General features: G+C 41.1%; 1 protein-coding gene across 1 annotated transcript in view; it reads left to right on the top strand.

Moving 5' to 3' along the window:
* Nucleotides 1-1,309: 1,309 nt before the first annotated feature.
* The window catches only part of rab28 (RAB28, member RAS oncogene family), a 29,630-nt gene continuing 18,289 nt past the window's right edge, over nt 1,310-12,650 (top strand). The window contains exons 1-3 of the mRNA XM_071900308.2: nt 1,310-1,719; nt 7,778-7,874; nt 10,974-11,062. Coding sequence (XP_071756409.1) covers nt 1,645-1,719; nt 7,778-7,874; nt 10,974-11,062 — 261 coding nt within the window. The 5' untranslated portion in view covers nt 1,310-1,644. The remainder of the gene's footprint in view (nt 1,720-7,777; nt 7,875-10,973; nt 11,063-12,650) is intronic.

Genomic DNA, 12,650 nt, shown 5'->3' with positions numbered 1-12,650 from the left:
CACTGACACGTTAAGGTTTTCATTGAATTCCCAATCGAGGATTTGTTTTTCATTGAATCTTCTAGTTATGGTGTAGATTTTTAGGATTTATAGCTGCAAGCTGCAAGTTTTGTTTTCATCTTTCAGAGTCCCTACAGATTTTTATTGCAAATGCCTAAAAAACATAGCCTACGTAATGATTTTACAATTCAAAATTAATATTAATATTCAAGTTAAAAAAAAAAAAAAATCCCAGTATGTCAGTTCTTCTATCAAGAGCTTTGTCAACTAATCTAAGAGTGAATTGTGTGTTTAAATCTTTTATTTGACTTTTTGCAGTGTGTCTACATTTTGTTTATATTTGCAATAAGGACTGGACCATAAACTGATTCTAAATCATTTACATATGCAACAATAAAAACTAGAGAGAGACATCACAAAAGAATTGCAGGAAAATGTGCTGTTTTATCAGTTTATCCAAACCATTCACCACTTCATTTGGTAAATACATCAATGTGACACAGAGCAATTAAATCACACAGCTGGATATAGATTAATCTAAGCTGTAGCTATTCCTGCAAACTGGAAGACTGTTCACAGTTCTGACTTTAGTAGTGGAGGAAACTGAAATACACAGGATACCACCGAGAACCTGTGAAAAGAGGATCTACACTGCACCTATATGGTTCTAGGGCAAAAACCCTTAATGGTGGCAATACGAAGCACGTTTAACCCTATTCAGACTGTACACTTTTAAACAACTCTCCTTTCAGGAGAACAGCTAAATCTCTGCTTAAATGTTGGCTAGAATGTAGGCTACGCTTTGTCCTTATAGTAGGTCTATAGGCTTAGATGACAAACATCTACATCTACAGCCTGATTACAGTTGGACCTAAGGAAACAAGTGTTTCTATGAGGCTTGTGGGTTTGTGTGTGCGTGTGTGTGTGTGTGTGTGTGTAGGGATGGAAGACTTATTACTAATAGGCTAGATACCTATTAGTACCTACAACACTCTGGCTATTGTTTACTTGTATTTTAAAAATGACTTTGCTACCAGCCCATAATATGGCTTTTCAAGGCAAATAAAGCATAATTATGCAGTCTAGAGTGAGACGGGGACAGAGAATCTACAATAAAAATATTCATGATTTGTTTTTTAAAAACTCTATACAAGCTGCTTTGATATGTTAAAATCCACCTTATTGGGACAATAATGTTTTTCTGTGTTGTGCTGATCAAGTTTTCTATACTTACACTTTGACCTTTGTTACCATAGCAACAGCAACGCGTCACGCACAGGACGCATCCATACAGGCTAGCAATCAGGTTTATGGTCTTTTCCTCTGAGGTGAAAATTAGGCGATTGATACCGATAATCAATGTAAACTAAAACGCCAAGCCGTGGTGTCAGTCTCTTATTTCGGTAGATATCTCCCTGCTGATCTGAAAGCTGTTTATGTCCTTCACGACAGAGTGGCTAAGCTAGCTGTGTGTCAGTGGATCAAGCCGAGCAGCAGTGTAGTAGAGTCAAAATGGCGTCTGGTTGCCCACTCAACGCTCATTTAATCCATCTGATTAACTAGATAAATTCAACAACCTGTGACTACGTTGCGTACAGCGATCGGTTTTCCCACACAGACACGGTCAGAGCACAGTTTAACGACATGTCGGACTCAGAAGAGGACAGTCAAGACCGGCAGCTTAAAATTGTAGTGATCGGAGACGGTGCATCTGGGAAGGTGAGAACATCACACACACAACGCTACTGAAGATTGACTTTCAAGTCTAACATTTCTGCAACAACATTGGCTCAGTGTCGGTTGCACGGCTGTTCACTCGGTATCCAACTGCTACGGTGCTGCTTTTGGTTCTTAAAAAGAGCTGCGGTTGCTTTCCAGTCACCATGGCGACTGATGCTAGCTCGGTTGGCTAATATTAGCCGCTGCTGGGGGTTTCACTCACAAAGTAGTTAACGCTAGCAACACATCGTAATATGCACACACAACTGTTAATATTCCAGTTTACGATTAAAGCTTAGGCAATGTAAGATAATGGCCTGAGTGTACTGTAGTTGTTACCTAAGCGATGCCACACAACTGTATCTAACGTTACACTGTGTTGTGGAATAACGTTAGTGCAATGTTAATTGTATTAGGGACATCTAACTCCCTAACTTCATTACCACAGTCAATGTAAACCTGCTGATAGGAGTTTTACCGTTTTTTGATACGTGCCTAACATCGGTTCAACACAGTGTGTTGATATTGACAGCTTCTATCTTTGTTTACATCTGGATTTCACGCTACTCGACTCTCACCAATGGATACCTGCCTGGAAAGTTACACTGTAGCAAGAGAAAATTGACATAAGAGCAATATGACAGCAGCTTATGACAGGAGGGACACGACTGACAGGCAATGAGAGATTGACAGATTGATTACTCTGTTCATAACCACCTGTTGCAGGAAATGTAGTGGTGACATGAGTGGTGACAACTTTAGTTTTCTGTTTATGCAACTGAACATCTTTATCAGATGCACATCATTAGAGCAGGCCTACGGGTAATATTCATATTAGCCTATATCATATAACCATAGTTAATAGTCAATACACTTCACAGATGGAGTTGTGAGGACTGGGCCTGCCTGATAGTCTGTAGGTTTTCCTACTGCAATGAGTACATTGTGCAGTCTATCCTTACTGTAATTCAACCATTTAGTCATTGCTTGCATTTTCACAAAGGCATTTTGCTTAAAGTTGTGTATGGATGCTGGCATCAGTTTGGTAAAAATCTATGATTCTTAGTGAATGTATACAGATGGCTGTATCAACTATCACCTATGGGAGGAGACATTGAGACTCAGGAAATATGTGCTTTAGAAAAATAGAATATGGTCAGATGGTGATTGGATTTCAGATAGGAAGTGATAGCCCCCTCAATGTCATTATTTTTCAGAGAGAGGGACGAAAACTAGCTTCAACTGCCCCCTTTCCTTGCCTAACCTTTTCCTGACTAGTCATTGTGCTTGGCTAAAATGAATGTCAAAATTAGTTTGCTGCTAAGGTAGCACATATTAGGTACCTAACGTTAGTACTAACGGGGTCGGACACTATGTGATGATTTGATGACACAAAGCCTGACATGGTGCCAGACCACATGCCTGAACCACCAGTCAGATTCATGAAACTGAGAAAAATGTACATTTTATTAACATTTTTAACTTCTTTATTAATAATAATACAGTTTTCTTGAAGTTGTCCATCCACACTTGGTCTTGGCCAAGGTGTAAAACAGGAGCAGGGAGTTCATCCCAGTCAGAGCTTCTCCAGATGGTTGAATATTCGAGAGGGGAGGATACAGTATGAGACTCTAGAAAAAAAAACTGAAAAACCATAGATAATTGACATGTAGCAATTACATTTCTAAAACGGGATCACTACTGTAAGTCTCTTCTGAATGTCAAATATAGCCTAATATTTCTTCAAGTCTTGTCCATCAAGTGGCCAGTTTGAGAGGGCTAATGGACATCTTTAGTTTTGATTCTGTCTCAAAGATAGCATAATGGATTTAAATCTGGCACAAATCCGTTCTTCTAAACCTATTAAGCCTACCCAGCCTTTAATCCATGTTGCATGTGCTATTGAATGGATCTCTTTCAGTGCTTTGAAGAGTAGTATGTGTCCAAGGTGCCACGTCTTCCAGTACTGGAGCCTATAGGTCTAAATTGTGAGGAAATATTTTATTGTTGACTTATTATGCTCTTATTGGCTAGTCTAATTTTGGCCACTCATCCAAAATTGGAACACATGAAAAAGTGCCTCTGTAAATTATTGGTATGGGACTAGTGTAGGCTTATGTAGCAATGAAGAGGGCCAAGGCTGAAATAACTGATTATAGAGGGTATTGATATCTAGCCCTAGTCCCACCTCTTGCTGCAACACCATTGGTGCTAAAGTTGGCAACCAGCCAGCTCAAGTCACCACATTTGCATGGCCTAGTTTTGAAATTGAGCGGGCCTATGTGCCTAAATCAAACCAGACAACAACAGGTAACGTGTTTGAGGATCATTTGTAATTAAAATATTAAGAAAAGAACATCAGGTTACATTGTTCCTATTAGAATAGTTTTCTTTTTTTTTTAATGAAATCCTGTTAATAATTTTGCGAGGTACTAGAGCTAGATAATGAATTTTTGAATTACATTTTTCTAACAGTTTGGGGCTGCTGCTGCTCAGTGAACTCAGGGTAAACACTGCAGTGTATTGTACTGAGTATGACAGTTGATAGAAGAAGGCTACAGTTTGCTTACCCTGACTCCTGCAGCTGGTGGTTGTTTTCCACTGGTTTACCTCTCTTCTCCTAGCCAAAGACCCCCATAAGCATTTGGCTGGAGAATCAGGCCCCATTTGAGAAAATTATGTTCTGGACACCCCCATCTGAGAAAATGTTGCTATTTTCTCATTTGACTGAGCAGAACAACAGTGGGAAGAGAGTTACGTGTGAAGGCCTCTTCTTATGAATGTCTGAGCTGAGAACGAATACCTCTTCCCTCAGTACATTGTCTCTCTCTGTTTGCTAAATCTACTTGACAACCTAGGTGCTGTCAAGGACTCCTGTTGGTCCCCCTTTCACAACCACTGGATTGAGAGAAAAAAAAATAAAACTAGCATTGAAAATGGGAAAAGCGAGTATAGCCACATGAATAGGTTGCACACATTTAGTTTATTTAGCCTAGGAAATTCAGTACGTTCATTAAAAGCCTTTTAAAAGATCTAGATGCAGTAGGCTTAACGTACATCCACAACAGTGGAATTTTTTCTTGTCACACCACACAATTATTTGCAGCAAAGCAAGGAGGTTGTCATGACGATACAGCTATGTTTCTTCTTCACTGCATCTTTGAATCCCCAAATGAATGAGTGTGAATGTAAGGCAGGGACTTCTAAGTGCTTTTCAGCTTCACCATCCCCTCTCGTAACTAATCTCTCCTTCCTCTGGGAGAAAGAAAATGAATGTAGCAGTAATGGTGAGACCCAATGAGAAAAATGAATGTTCTCATTCTGGAAAGTCGACATTTTCTTTGGGGGGACAGAGAACACACAGAACTCAGTTCCCAGTAGATACGCTACATTAATAACCCTCCTCACACTGCTGCCAGGTGTCAGCTCGTCACTGTCTGAATGACTTACCTGCTTGTCTGTTTTGGGCAGAAAACAGGAGCCCTGCCCCCCATTTTGAGTAGGCACCACTGACTGACATCTTGAATGCTATTTCCCCCCTTATTAATGTCAATTTGCTCAGCAAATTGCAATCGGATCAGTTTTTCTTGGACAGCATTTTTGGTGGTATTTTTGCTTGTGGTTGGTTGTCCATTCAGAAATATAGGGAGATGTGGGAAGGCTTGTCCACCTGAGCGAGATGTTTTTAAAATATGGAGGCTCAAATTTTAGCCAGACTCTTAAGGCACTGGGCCTAGCCGACACACAGGTCTATTTTTCAACCCAGGTTTTAAGTCACTCAGTGTTTTTTTTTTTCCTGAATAGTTGCTGTTCCCATAGGATAAAGAGAGCTTTGGATACAGGTCCTTCTACCTTCAGCGGTTACTGTATCTTTGCAGGCGAATTCTTCATTTCATCACTATTTTAATAATGACAGAATGGTGATGTTTAAACCTGTCATTTAGAATTAATGAGAATAAAAGAGCCAGTTTTGATTGCATGCTACAAAAATGCACTACATCTCTCATGAGTTGCGTCACGTGGACTTAAGACAGCTTGCCATTTTTTTTCTCCCTCCCAGTTTCTTCTTTCAGTAGAACTTCCCTCATTTCCCGGCATTGGTATCATTGGTGACCCTGTGCTGTTCTCTATTGGAGTGTCGGGATTACGCCAGCTTTTACATTCGCTGGTTAGTTCCAATTGTATGGTGGAAAAAAAGGGCTACGATGAGGGAGGAGAGCCAAGCTACTGGAATGCCAAGACAAATGGCCGACTAGGCCAACGTGAGCATGTGGAATAAATTTTTGCTGTCCGAGCTTGTTATTCCTGTGTTGTCAGTGATTGTTTGGGCTACTTAAATGGCCGATTTTCTCCTTGTTGCGTCAGTCACCTCCAGTAATTTTTCAATCACTCTTGAGCCTGTGACATGCTTTGCACGCTGAGATTTGAAAAGTCTATGGGTTGGTGAACTTTAAAAAGAATTAGGTGGATAAATCTTTATACTGCACCTCTAAGGACTGGACAGGTTCACCAAGAAAGGTTAGGCTTAAACATTCAATATGCTGAAGTCTGATTCCAAGATTACTTTTGCAGATTCAAGCTGGGATAAACTTGAAAGTTTGATATTAAAGGTGGCAGTCCCGACAACAAATGTGTTTCTTGAGAAAATCAAAGGCCTCTTCCTTAATTGTATAACATTTGGGTAAACCAGGATAAGGTTTATCTTAATTGTAACCCATCGTGCCTTTCCTAGAGGAATGCTATTTGACAGAAATCCAGTTTTATTTTATTTTTTTTCATTTTTCGGCTACACCTGAACCTGTACTGCTTACACAGGTGGGGTGAGAGTGGAAATAGATAAGGGCATGGGCCCAAGTGAATGCTTAGTGGGTTGAAAGTAAGGATTCAATTCAAATCCTCTAAGCTTGAGTGATTGTCAAGTAGCACATTAAATGCATTCACTGCTACATGAAGACCAAGAGAGTCCCACTGTTTCATTTCTCTGCTGTGTTTATGTAAGCACACTGCTCTAAAGATAGCTAATAGACATCCAGCACTTCATTTTTTCTTATCCTCATCCATCAAAATGAATTAAACTTGGCATGTCAAGTCTGTGCAATGAATTCCCATGGATTTCAGGAGGGCCCCTAACATGCCATTTTTTTCCCCCCTCGAACACAACAGTGACAGGGAGTGATGGAGTTTTGTAATTCGTGGTAATTATTGGGTCTGCAGTCTGGAGACATGACACATACTCAGACACCTGTTTTTCTAATTCACATTGATTTTCACTGTCACAACCACGGCTGAGTAGCGAGACGGCAGCGGAGGCAGACAATTACATCAGCGTATACCTTCCAGTCAGTCCTGACGTTTTGAAGGTGCTTAAAAATGGATTCGTAATGACGAAATGAACGTGCTAGAGAGCATTACACTGCCTGAGAATCATGGCTGTATACTGGGGACTCACACAGTATTGTTGTTGTCATATGATAAATTATACCCTTGTATTTTCGTAACGGCTTTGAATAAAAATATTGAAAATGAAATATTGGAAAAAGCTTTGTTTGCAGTTTGGTCAGTGTGAATGAAATCAAAGTATTTCTCTGTTGTGGAATGCATTCAGTAGCTCTGCTCAGCCCCAAAATATCTCACTTAGGAAACACTCTGATGTATTTTCCCTGGAAGAAATTTTGCAGCATCTTGCACTATGACTATTGCACTTGGCCATGTTGTGACTTTGACTTTTTCGTTTTCATGTTGTGTGTGTGTGTGAATATTGTTTATTGGACGAAGCTACTAATCGAGTCAAACTTTCTTCTTTATTCTGATGACTTTTTCCTTTTAAAACAGTTTCTGCTTCGAACAACGCTTTTTTTTTTGTCATGCTGATTGTTGGAGAATATTCTTTATTAGACGAAGCCACTCATGGAATCAACCTTTCTTCTGTATTCTGATAGCATTTTCTTTTTAAAACAGTCTTCGCCTCGAACGACACATTTTTACTCATGCTGATTGCTGGAGAAGCGTCTTGGCACTCATCCTCTCTCCGTCTCTCCCTTTTGTCTCTCCGTTTCAGACATCACTCGCCACCAGGTTTGCACAGGAGGCCTTTGGGAAGCAGTACAAACAAACGATCGGTCTGGATTTCTTTCTGAAGAGAATAAGCCTTCCAGGTGAGACACCTTCATAATCTTTTGGGAGTGCTAGCTTGTTCTGCAACTCAGCACGGACACGCGTGCTGCACAAGCAGGTAGCGGCAGATTGTAGACTTGTTAATGCAGTGAAATATTGAGGATATGTTTTTGGCAAGGTTGTATGCAGACAGGCTGCTCTGACTGTTAGTAATTATCTTTAAAACTGCAGTGTGAAATGTCAGATATTGGATGTTTGCGTGCACTTATTATTGTCAGTGTTTAAAAGATCCAGGGCGCTCGCTTAAAGTCTAATGAAGTGGCCTGTTGTATGTTTCAACCTTGAATTCTTCACAGATCCCATGCAGCACAAAAATTTTCTATCATAATTCTGTTTCTGGTATTTTGTGGTGGTGTTTTGTAACTTCCTGTCCTAGCGTTTCCAGGTAGAGAGATTCGGCTTGTTCTTCAGGTTAACTCAGGACTTTGAATGTGTCTTTTCTGGTAGCTGCACATTGTAGAGTCTGCCACTTCTCAGGCTTATTCACTCTGAAAGCTCTTCTCTCCAGAGCAAACACCAAGCTTTTTTTTCACTCCACAAGGCCAATGGACAGCTTATGTCCAAACGGGCGAGCCTTGCTCATAATTCTGTGGGCACAGTACAGAGTAAATACATTAACATTTTATATTCATATCGTTGATCCCCAGGTTCAACTGATCTTTGTCCTGCACCACATAAAACATTCATGTTCTTATTTGTTTATGTTCAACCCACAGAAATAAAGCCATGCTCTGTATCCCCTTTAGATCTGTAAAATAAATGTTTATTGACTAATGCTATATTTAGACGAAAGCACTCCATTTTGACTTCCTACCATATGAAATGGGGATTTTCAGCATTTTAAATGGCATTTCTAAAACTGTGCCAAGGCTTAAGCTCCAAAAATCTGCAAAGTGCCTCCATTCTTTCATTACTAATAAAACAACATTAAGGAAGGGCAAATTAAGTGCTAAAAGTAAAAGTTATGCTGATTTGTGAGTTGGCTGAAGTATTCTATTTTGATTTTGTTTCAGTTTCAGCTTATGGGACTTAGGAGAACTAAACCCCCAAAAATGTTGTGGTGGAGTCAAAATGAAAAGAGCCAACCATAAGCACATGCTGGACTTGACTCCTTAATAAGAACGGGTACAAATGCTGTTAATCGTAGAGCTGTGTGTTTCCAGTAATCGCTTTTTTAGTTTTCTGTAATAATCACTGATCTTTTGCATGTTAAACGGTAACCTTTGTTTTAATACAACCTACATCTGTATCATTGTGGCAGCTCGAACACTGGTTCAGCACCAGAGTTGTTAAATGGCCCATTTTCTGGGGAATTGGGTGTTGATGAGCTGATGAAGAGGAGGGTGGCTCTGCGAACTGGGTGGTCCAGAACTTCGTTAGGACCCCCACCCTGCCTCGTATTGGAGAGGTTGTGTGGGTCTCTGGGTCTCCGTGGGGCTGTAAGGGTCTCTGCAATGGGGGGGAGAATAGCCTATAGCCAGCGTTGGCCCCTCTCACCATGAAGGCCCGGCTTGTCAAACTTAATGTACATTTTCCAACGCGGGGAGAGGTGAGGCGAGGCCGATTGGCACACAACAGCCTCCTCTGTGTGTGCTTTTTATAACAATACCTCTTCCAGATGTCTCTGCCAAACCAATGAGGCGGTGGGTGGGGGGTCGGAGGGGGGGCAGGGATTGACCAGCGGTGAAACGAACTCGATAAATTCTTTCAAACTCTAACCTTTCGAAGCTGCTGTGTCTGAATCGGCCCCATCTCACACTTAAGAAGATCATTTTCTTGTCAACACGTGTTTTTGCCCGTCCTGTCTGCCTTTTTTTTTATCGGTTTGAAGGTTCCTCACCGGTGTAGTTTCTGCCCCTCGCGCCACATAACCAAGGAAAACGCCGGGGCTGTTGAGTCAGCGTGGATCTCTGAAACATAAATAAAGTTAATGTCCGAGCGCGGAGGATGGGTGGGGATCGCTCTCCGTAACACCAAGGGCCCCGTTATTCATTGCACCCTCCAATGTAGCTTTACATTGACACTGTATAGTCTAGATGTAGTCACTGTGAACCTCAGTGTTTCCTTCTCCCGTTTTAAAAAGGGGACTTATGAAGGGGTTGAGTCGTCCAGCCGTGTCCGCAGCGTACGCTCTGCTCCCCATCGCCGCTGCAGCCCAGCGCAGGCCCTCATCACACCAACATAAACTCCTCGCTGTCTGGTCCTCCCTCCTCCTCTTTTTCTTCTTCTTCTTCGTCTTCTTTTTTTTTTTTTCAACCACCCCCTTTCATTTTCCAGAGGAAGAAAATATTTATTTGGATTTGGTTTTTGTACCAGTCTTTCTCTCTCTCTCTCTCTCTCTCTCTCTCTCTCTCTCTCTCTCATTCACTCCTCCTTTCTCTTTCCACAGAAATCCGGACAAGAGTCTTCTTTTCCTCTTATTTTGTGTTTAATTATTGCTATTTTCCTTAACAGCACATAATTCTCCTCACTTTCCTTCACTTGGCAGGAAACGGCACAATGCAAACAGCTCTTCTCAGGCTAATAAGAGCTCGTTTTTTTTTACTGCCAGGGTATTGAGAATGTTTAAATTAGAGGGTAAGCATACCTATTCATCCCTCTCAATCTCTGGGCTGGATATTCTTGGATGTGAGGTGTGGGTGACCTGCCAGGCAAGAGCGGTTAGCATGAAAGATTAATCTCTGATTTATTGTTTCCAATATGTATATGAACAACGATGACTTTTATTATAGAAATCCCTCACCCAAAATGCGGGCTCCAGTTACGGCTGACTCGCAGTTTCCCCAGGATTATGAGCTTTGTTAAAACAAACGACTAAATGTTTCAAGAGGACAAAAACATCCGCAATGGAAACCCTCACAAATTGTAGCATTGTCAGTTTTCTGTTCATTTTGTCCGTTTTTTTTACATTAATCAACACACAAGGCATTACTTAGGAAAAGAAAAGAGGAACATAATCTCGACAAGAGGTTAAATCAGTGCACCCATTCTTTTTTTCACAGAACAGTTTTTTGTATTGATTTTTTTTACTATAAAATGCCATTCAAGGTCATATTTCTTTATGCTTTTTTTCACTTCAGGCAATTTGAACGTGACCCTGCAGGTGTGGGACATCGGAGGCCAAACGTTAGGAGGGAAAATGCTGGATAAATATGTATATGGAGCTCATGTACGGTAACACACACACACACACACACACACACACACACACACACACCACCCTCGGTTGCTACTTTTTTATTCTGACAGGCAAACATACAGTGCATCTCTGGTTTGTGCTGCAGCTTCTTGCTCAACTTGAATCTTTTACTCCTCAAACATCAAGAAAAAAAGGCAAACTGTCTTTGACTCCATCAGTCTCAGGAAGGATAGGAAATTTGCAAGTGTATCAACCATCTGCTGTATACGTTTGTCATAACGGTGAAAAACCTAGCAAAGGAAGAATTAGTTTCCAATTCCCAAATAGGCCTGTATTGGTGACTACGGTCAGGCTTATTATTCCAGCCTCGGCAGCTCCAGTCAGAGCCTGCCACTCCCTCCCTCTGGGGCCATATCATAATAAACTGTCATTTCAATTCACAGTGGAGCATAGCAAGTCAAATAGAGCTCCGAAAAATCGCCATATCTCTCTTTTTCACAGATCTGTTACACTTTTCTGTTTTGCAACAGGCTTAACAAGTGTTGATAATTTATTATAGGTGAATACGGTGAGCAAGAAAATTGACTTGCACAAAAAATTGAATCCCTCAAATCCCTCATACACACACACACACACACACACACACACACACACACACACACACACACAGATAAACACAAATATTATAAATGACAAATTGATCTCTATTCTTTCTTAGTTTGCTCAACATGTATCCACATTTAATTCAAATTTAAACTAGTTTCAATTTTGACTTAAGTAATGCTCAGTATGTGGTAATACTCTGCCCATGCATGAAGGAGCTTTGGGGATAATAGACTGCTCGCTGATCTGTTTACTCCCACCTGTGATTTAATTCTTTCTCTATGGAAAAATGAACAATACGTTAATTAAAATGACAGCCTGAGCTCTGTGCAAACACTGTAATTTGTGTCGGTGTGAGTTAGTTTGTACATATGGTAGCTAGGCAACATCCGCAAGTAGCTGGGTTGCTATAGACGACCACTATCTGTCACCTCCAGTATCTCTCAAAGCTCTACGTGTTTGGAGAAGGTAACTATTGATTTGGCCTGGTTTAAGATCACAAGCTCGTTACTGACATGGGAACCACACAACAAAGCACAACACTTAATGTTTGGGTGCAGGATGGGAAATTATCACCAGCCACAGCCATATGCAGGTACATTTTGGCTGTGGCTTTGTAAGTTTGTCTACTTTACCAGCTACTATAGCAGGTAGCCCAACATTTTTTTGAGGTTCTATTCCATTCTACAAAGCTAGTTGGCTTGTAAAATAGTGAAAGTTGCAGGCTCATTTAGCAATTTACCAGCCACTGCGTCTGGTGGTCGGAAAAAACTGATTTTGTGCCCTGCTTGCATGTGTGTACTGTCAGTCCATGTCTGCAGCACTTCCTCTACTGTCCCTCTCCCGCAACAGCAAGATGTACATCATCGCCACATTACGACACTTTGCTTAGGGAGTTTCTCACCGGCGCTGTATGGAACTTTCACACCCATTGTTCGGCGCAGCGGGGCCTGCAATCAATCATGGCCGTTTGGAGAGACGCAGAGTAATTGTCAGAGACGCAAGCTGACGTCAC

This window comes from Centroberyx gerrardi, chromosome 16 (assembly GCF_048128805.1).
Source record: "Centroberyx gerrardi isolate f3 chromosome 16, fCenGer3.hap1.cur.20231027, whole genome shotgun sequence".
Lineage (NCBI taxonomy): Eukaryota > Metazoa > Chordata > Actinopteri > Beryciformes > Berycidae > Centroberyx > Centroberyx gerrardi.
Note: the sequence above shows the minus strand (reverse complement) of the source record. Positions and strands in the feature narration are given on the sequence as shown.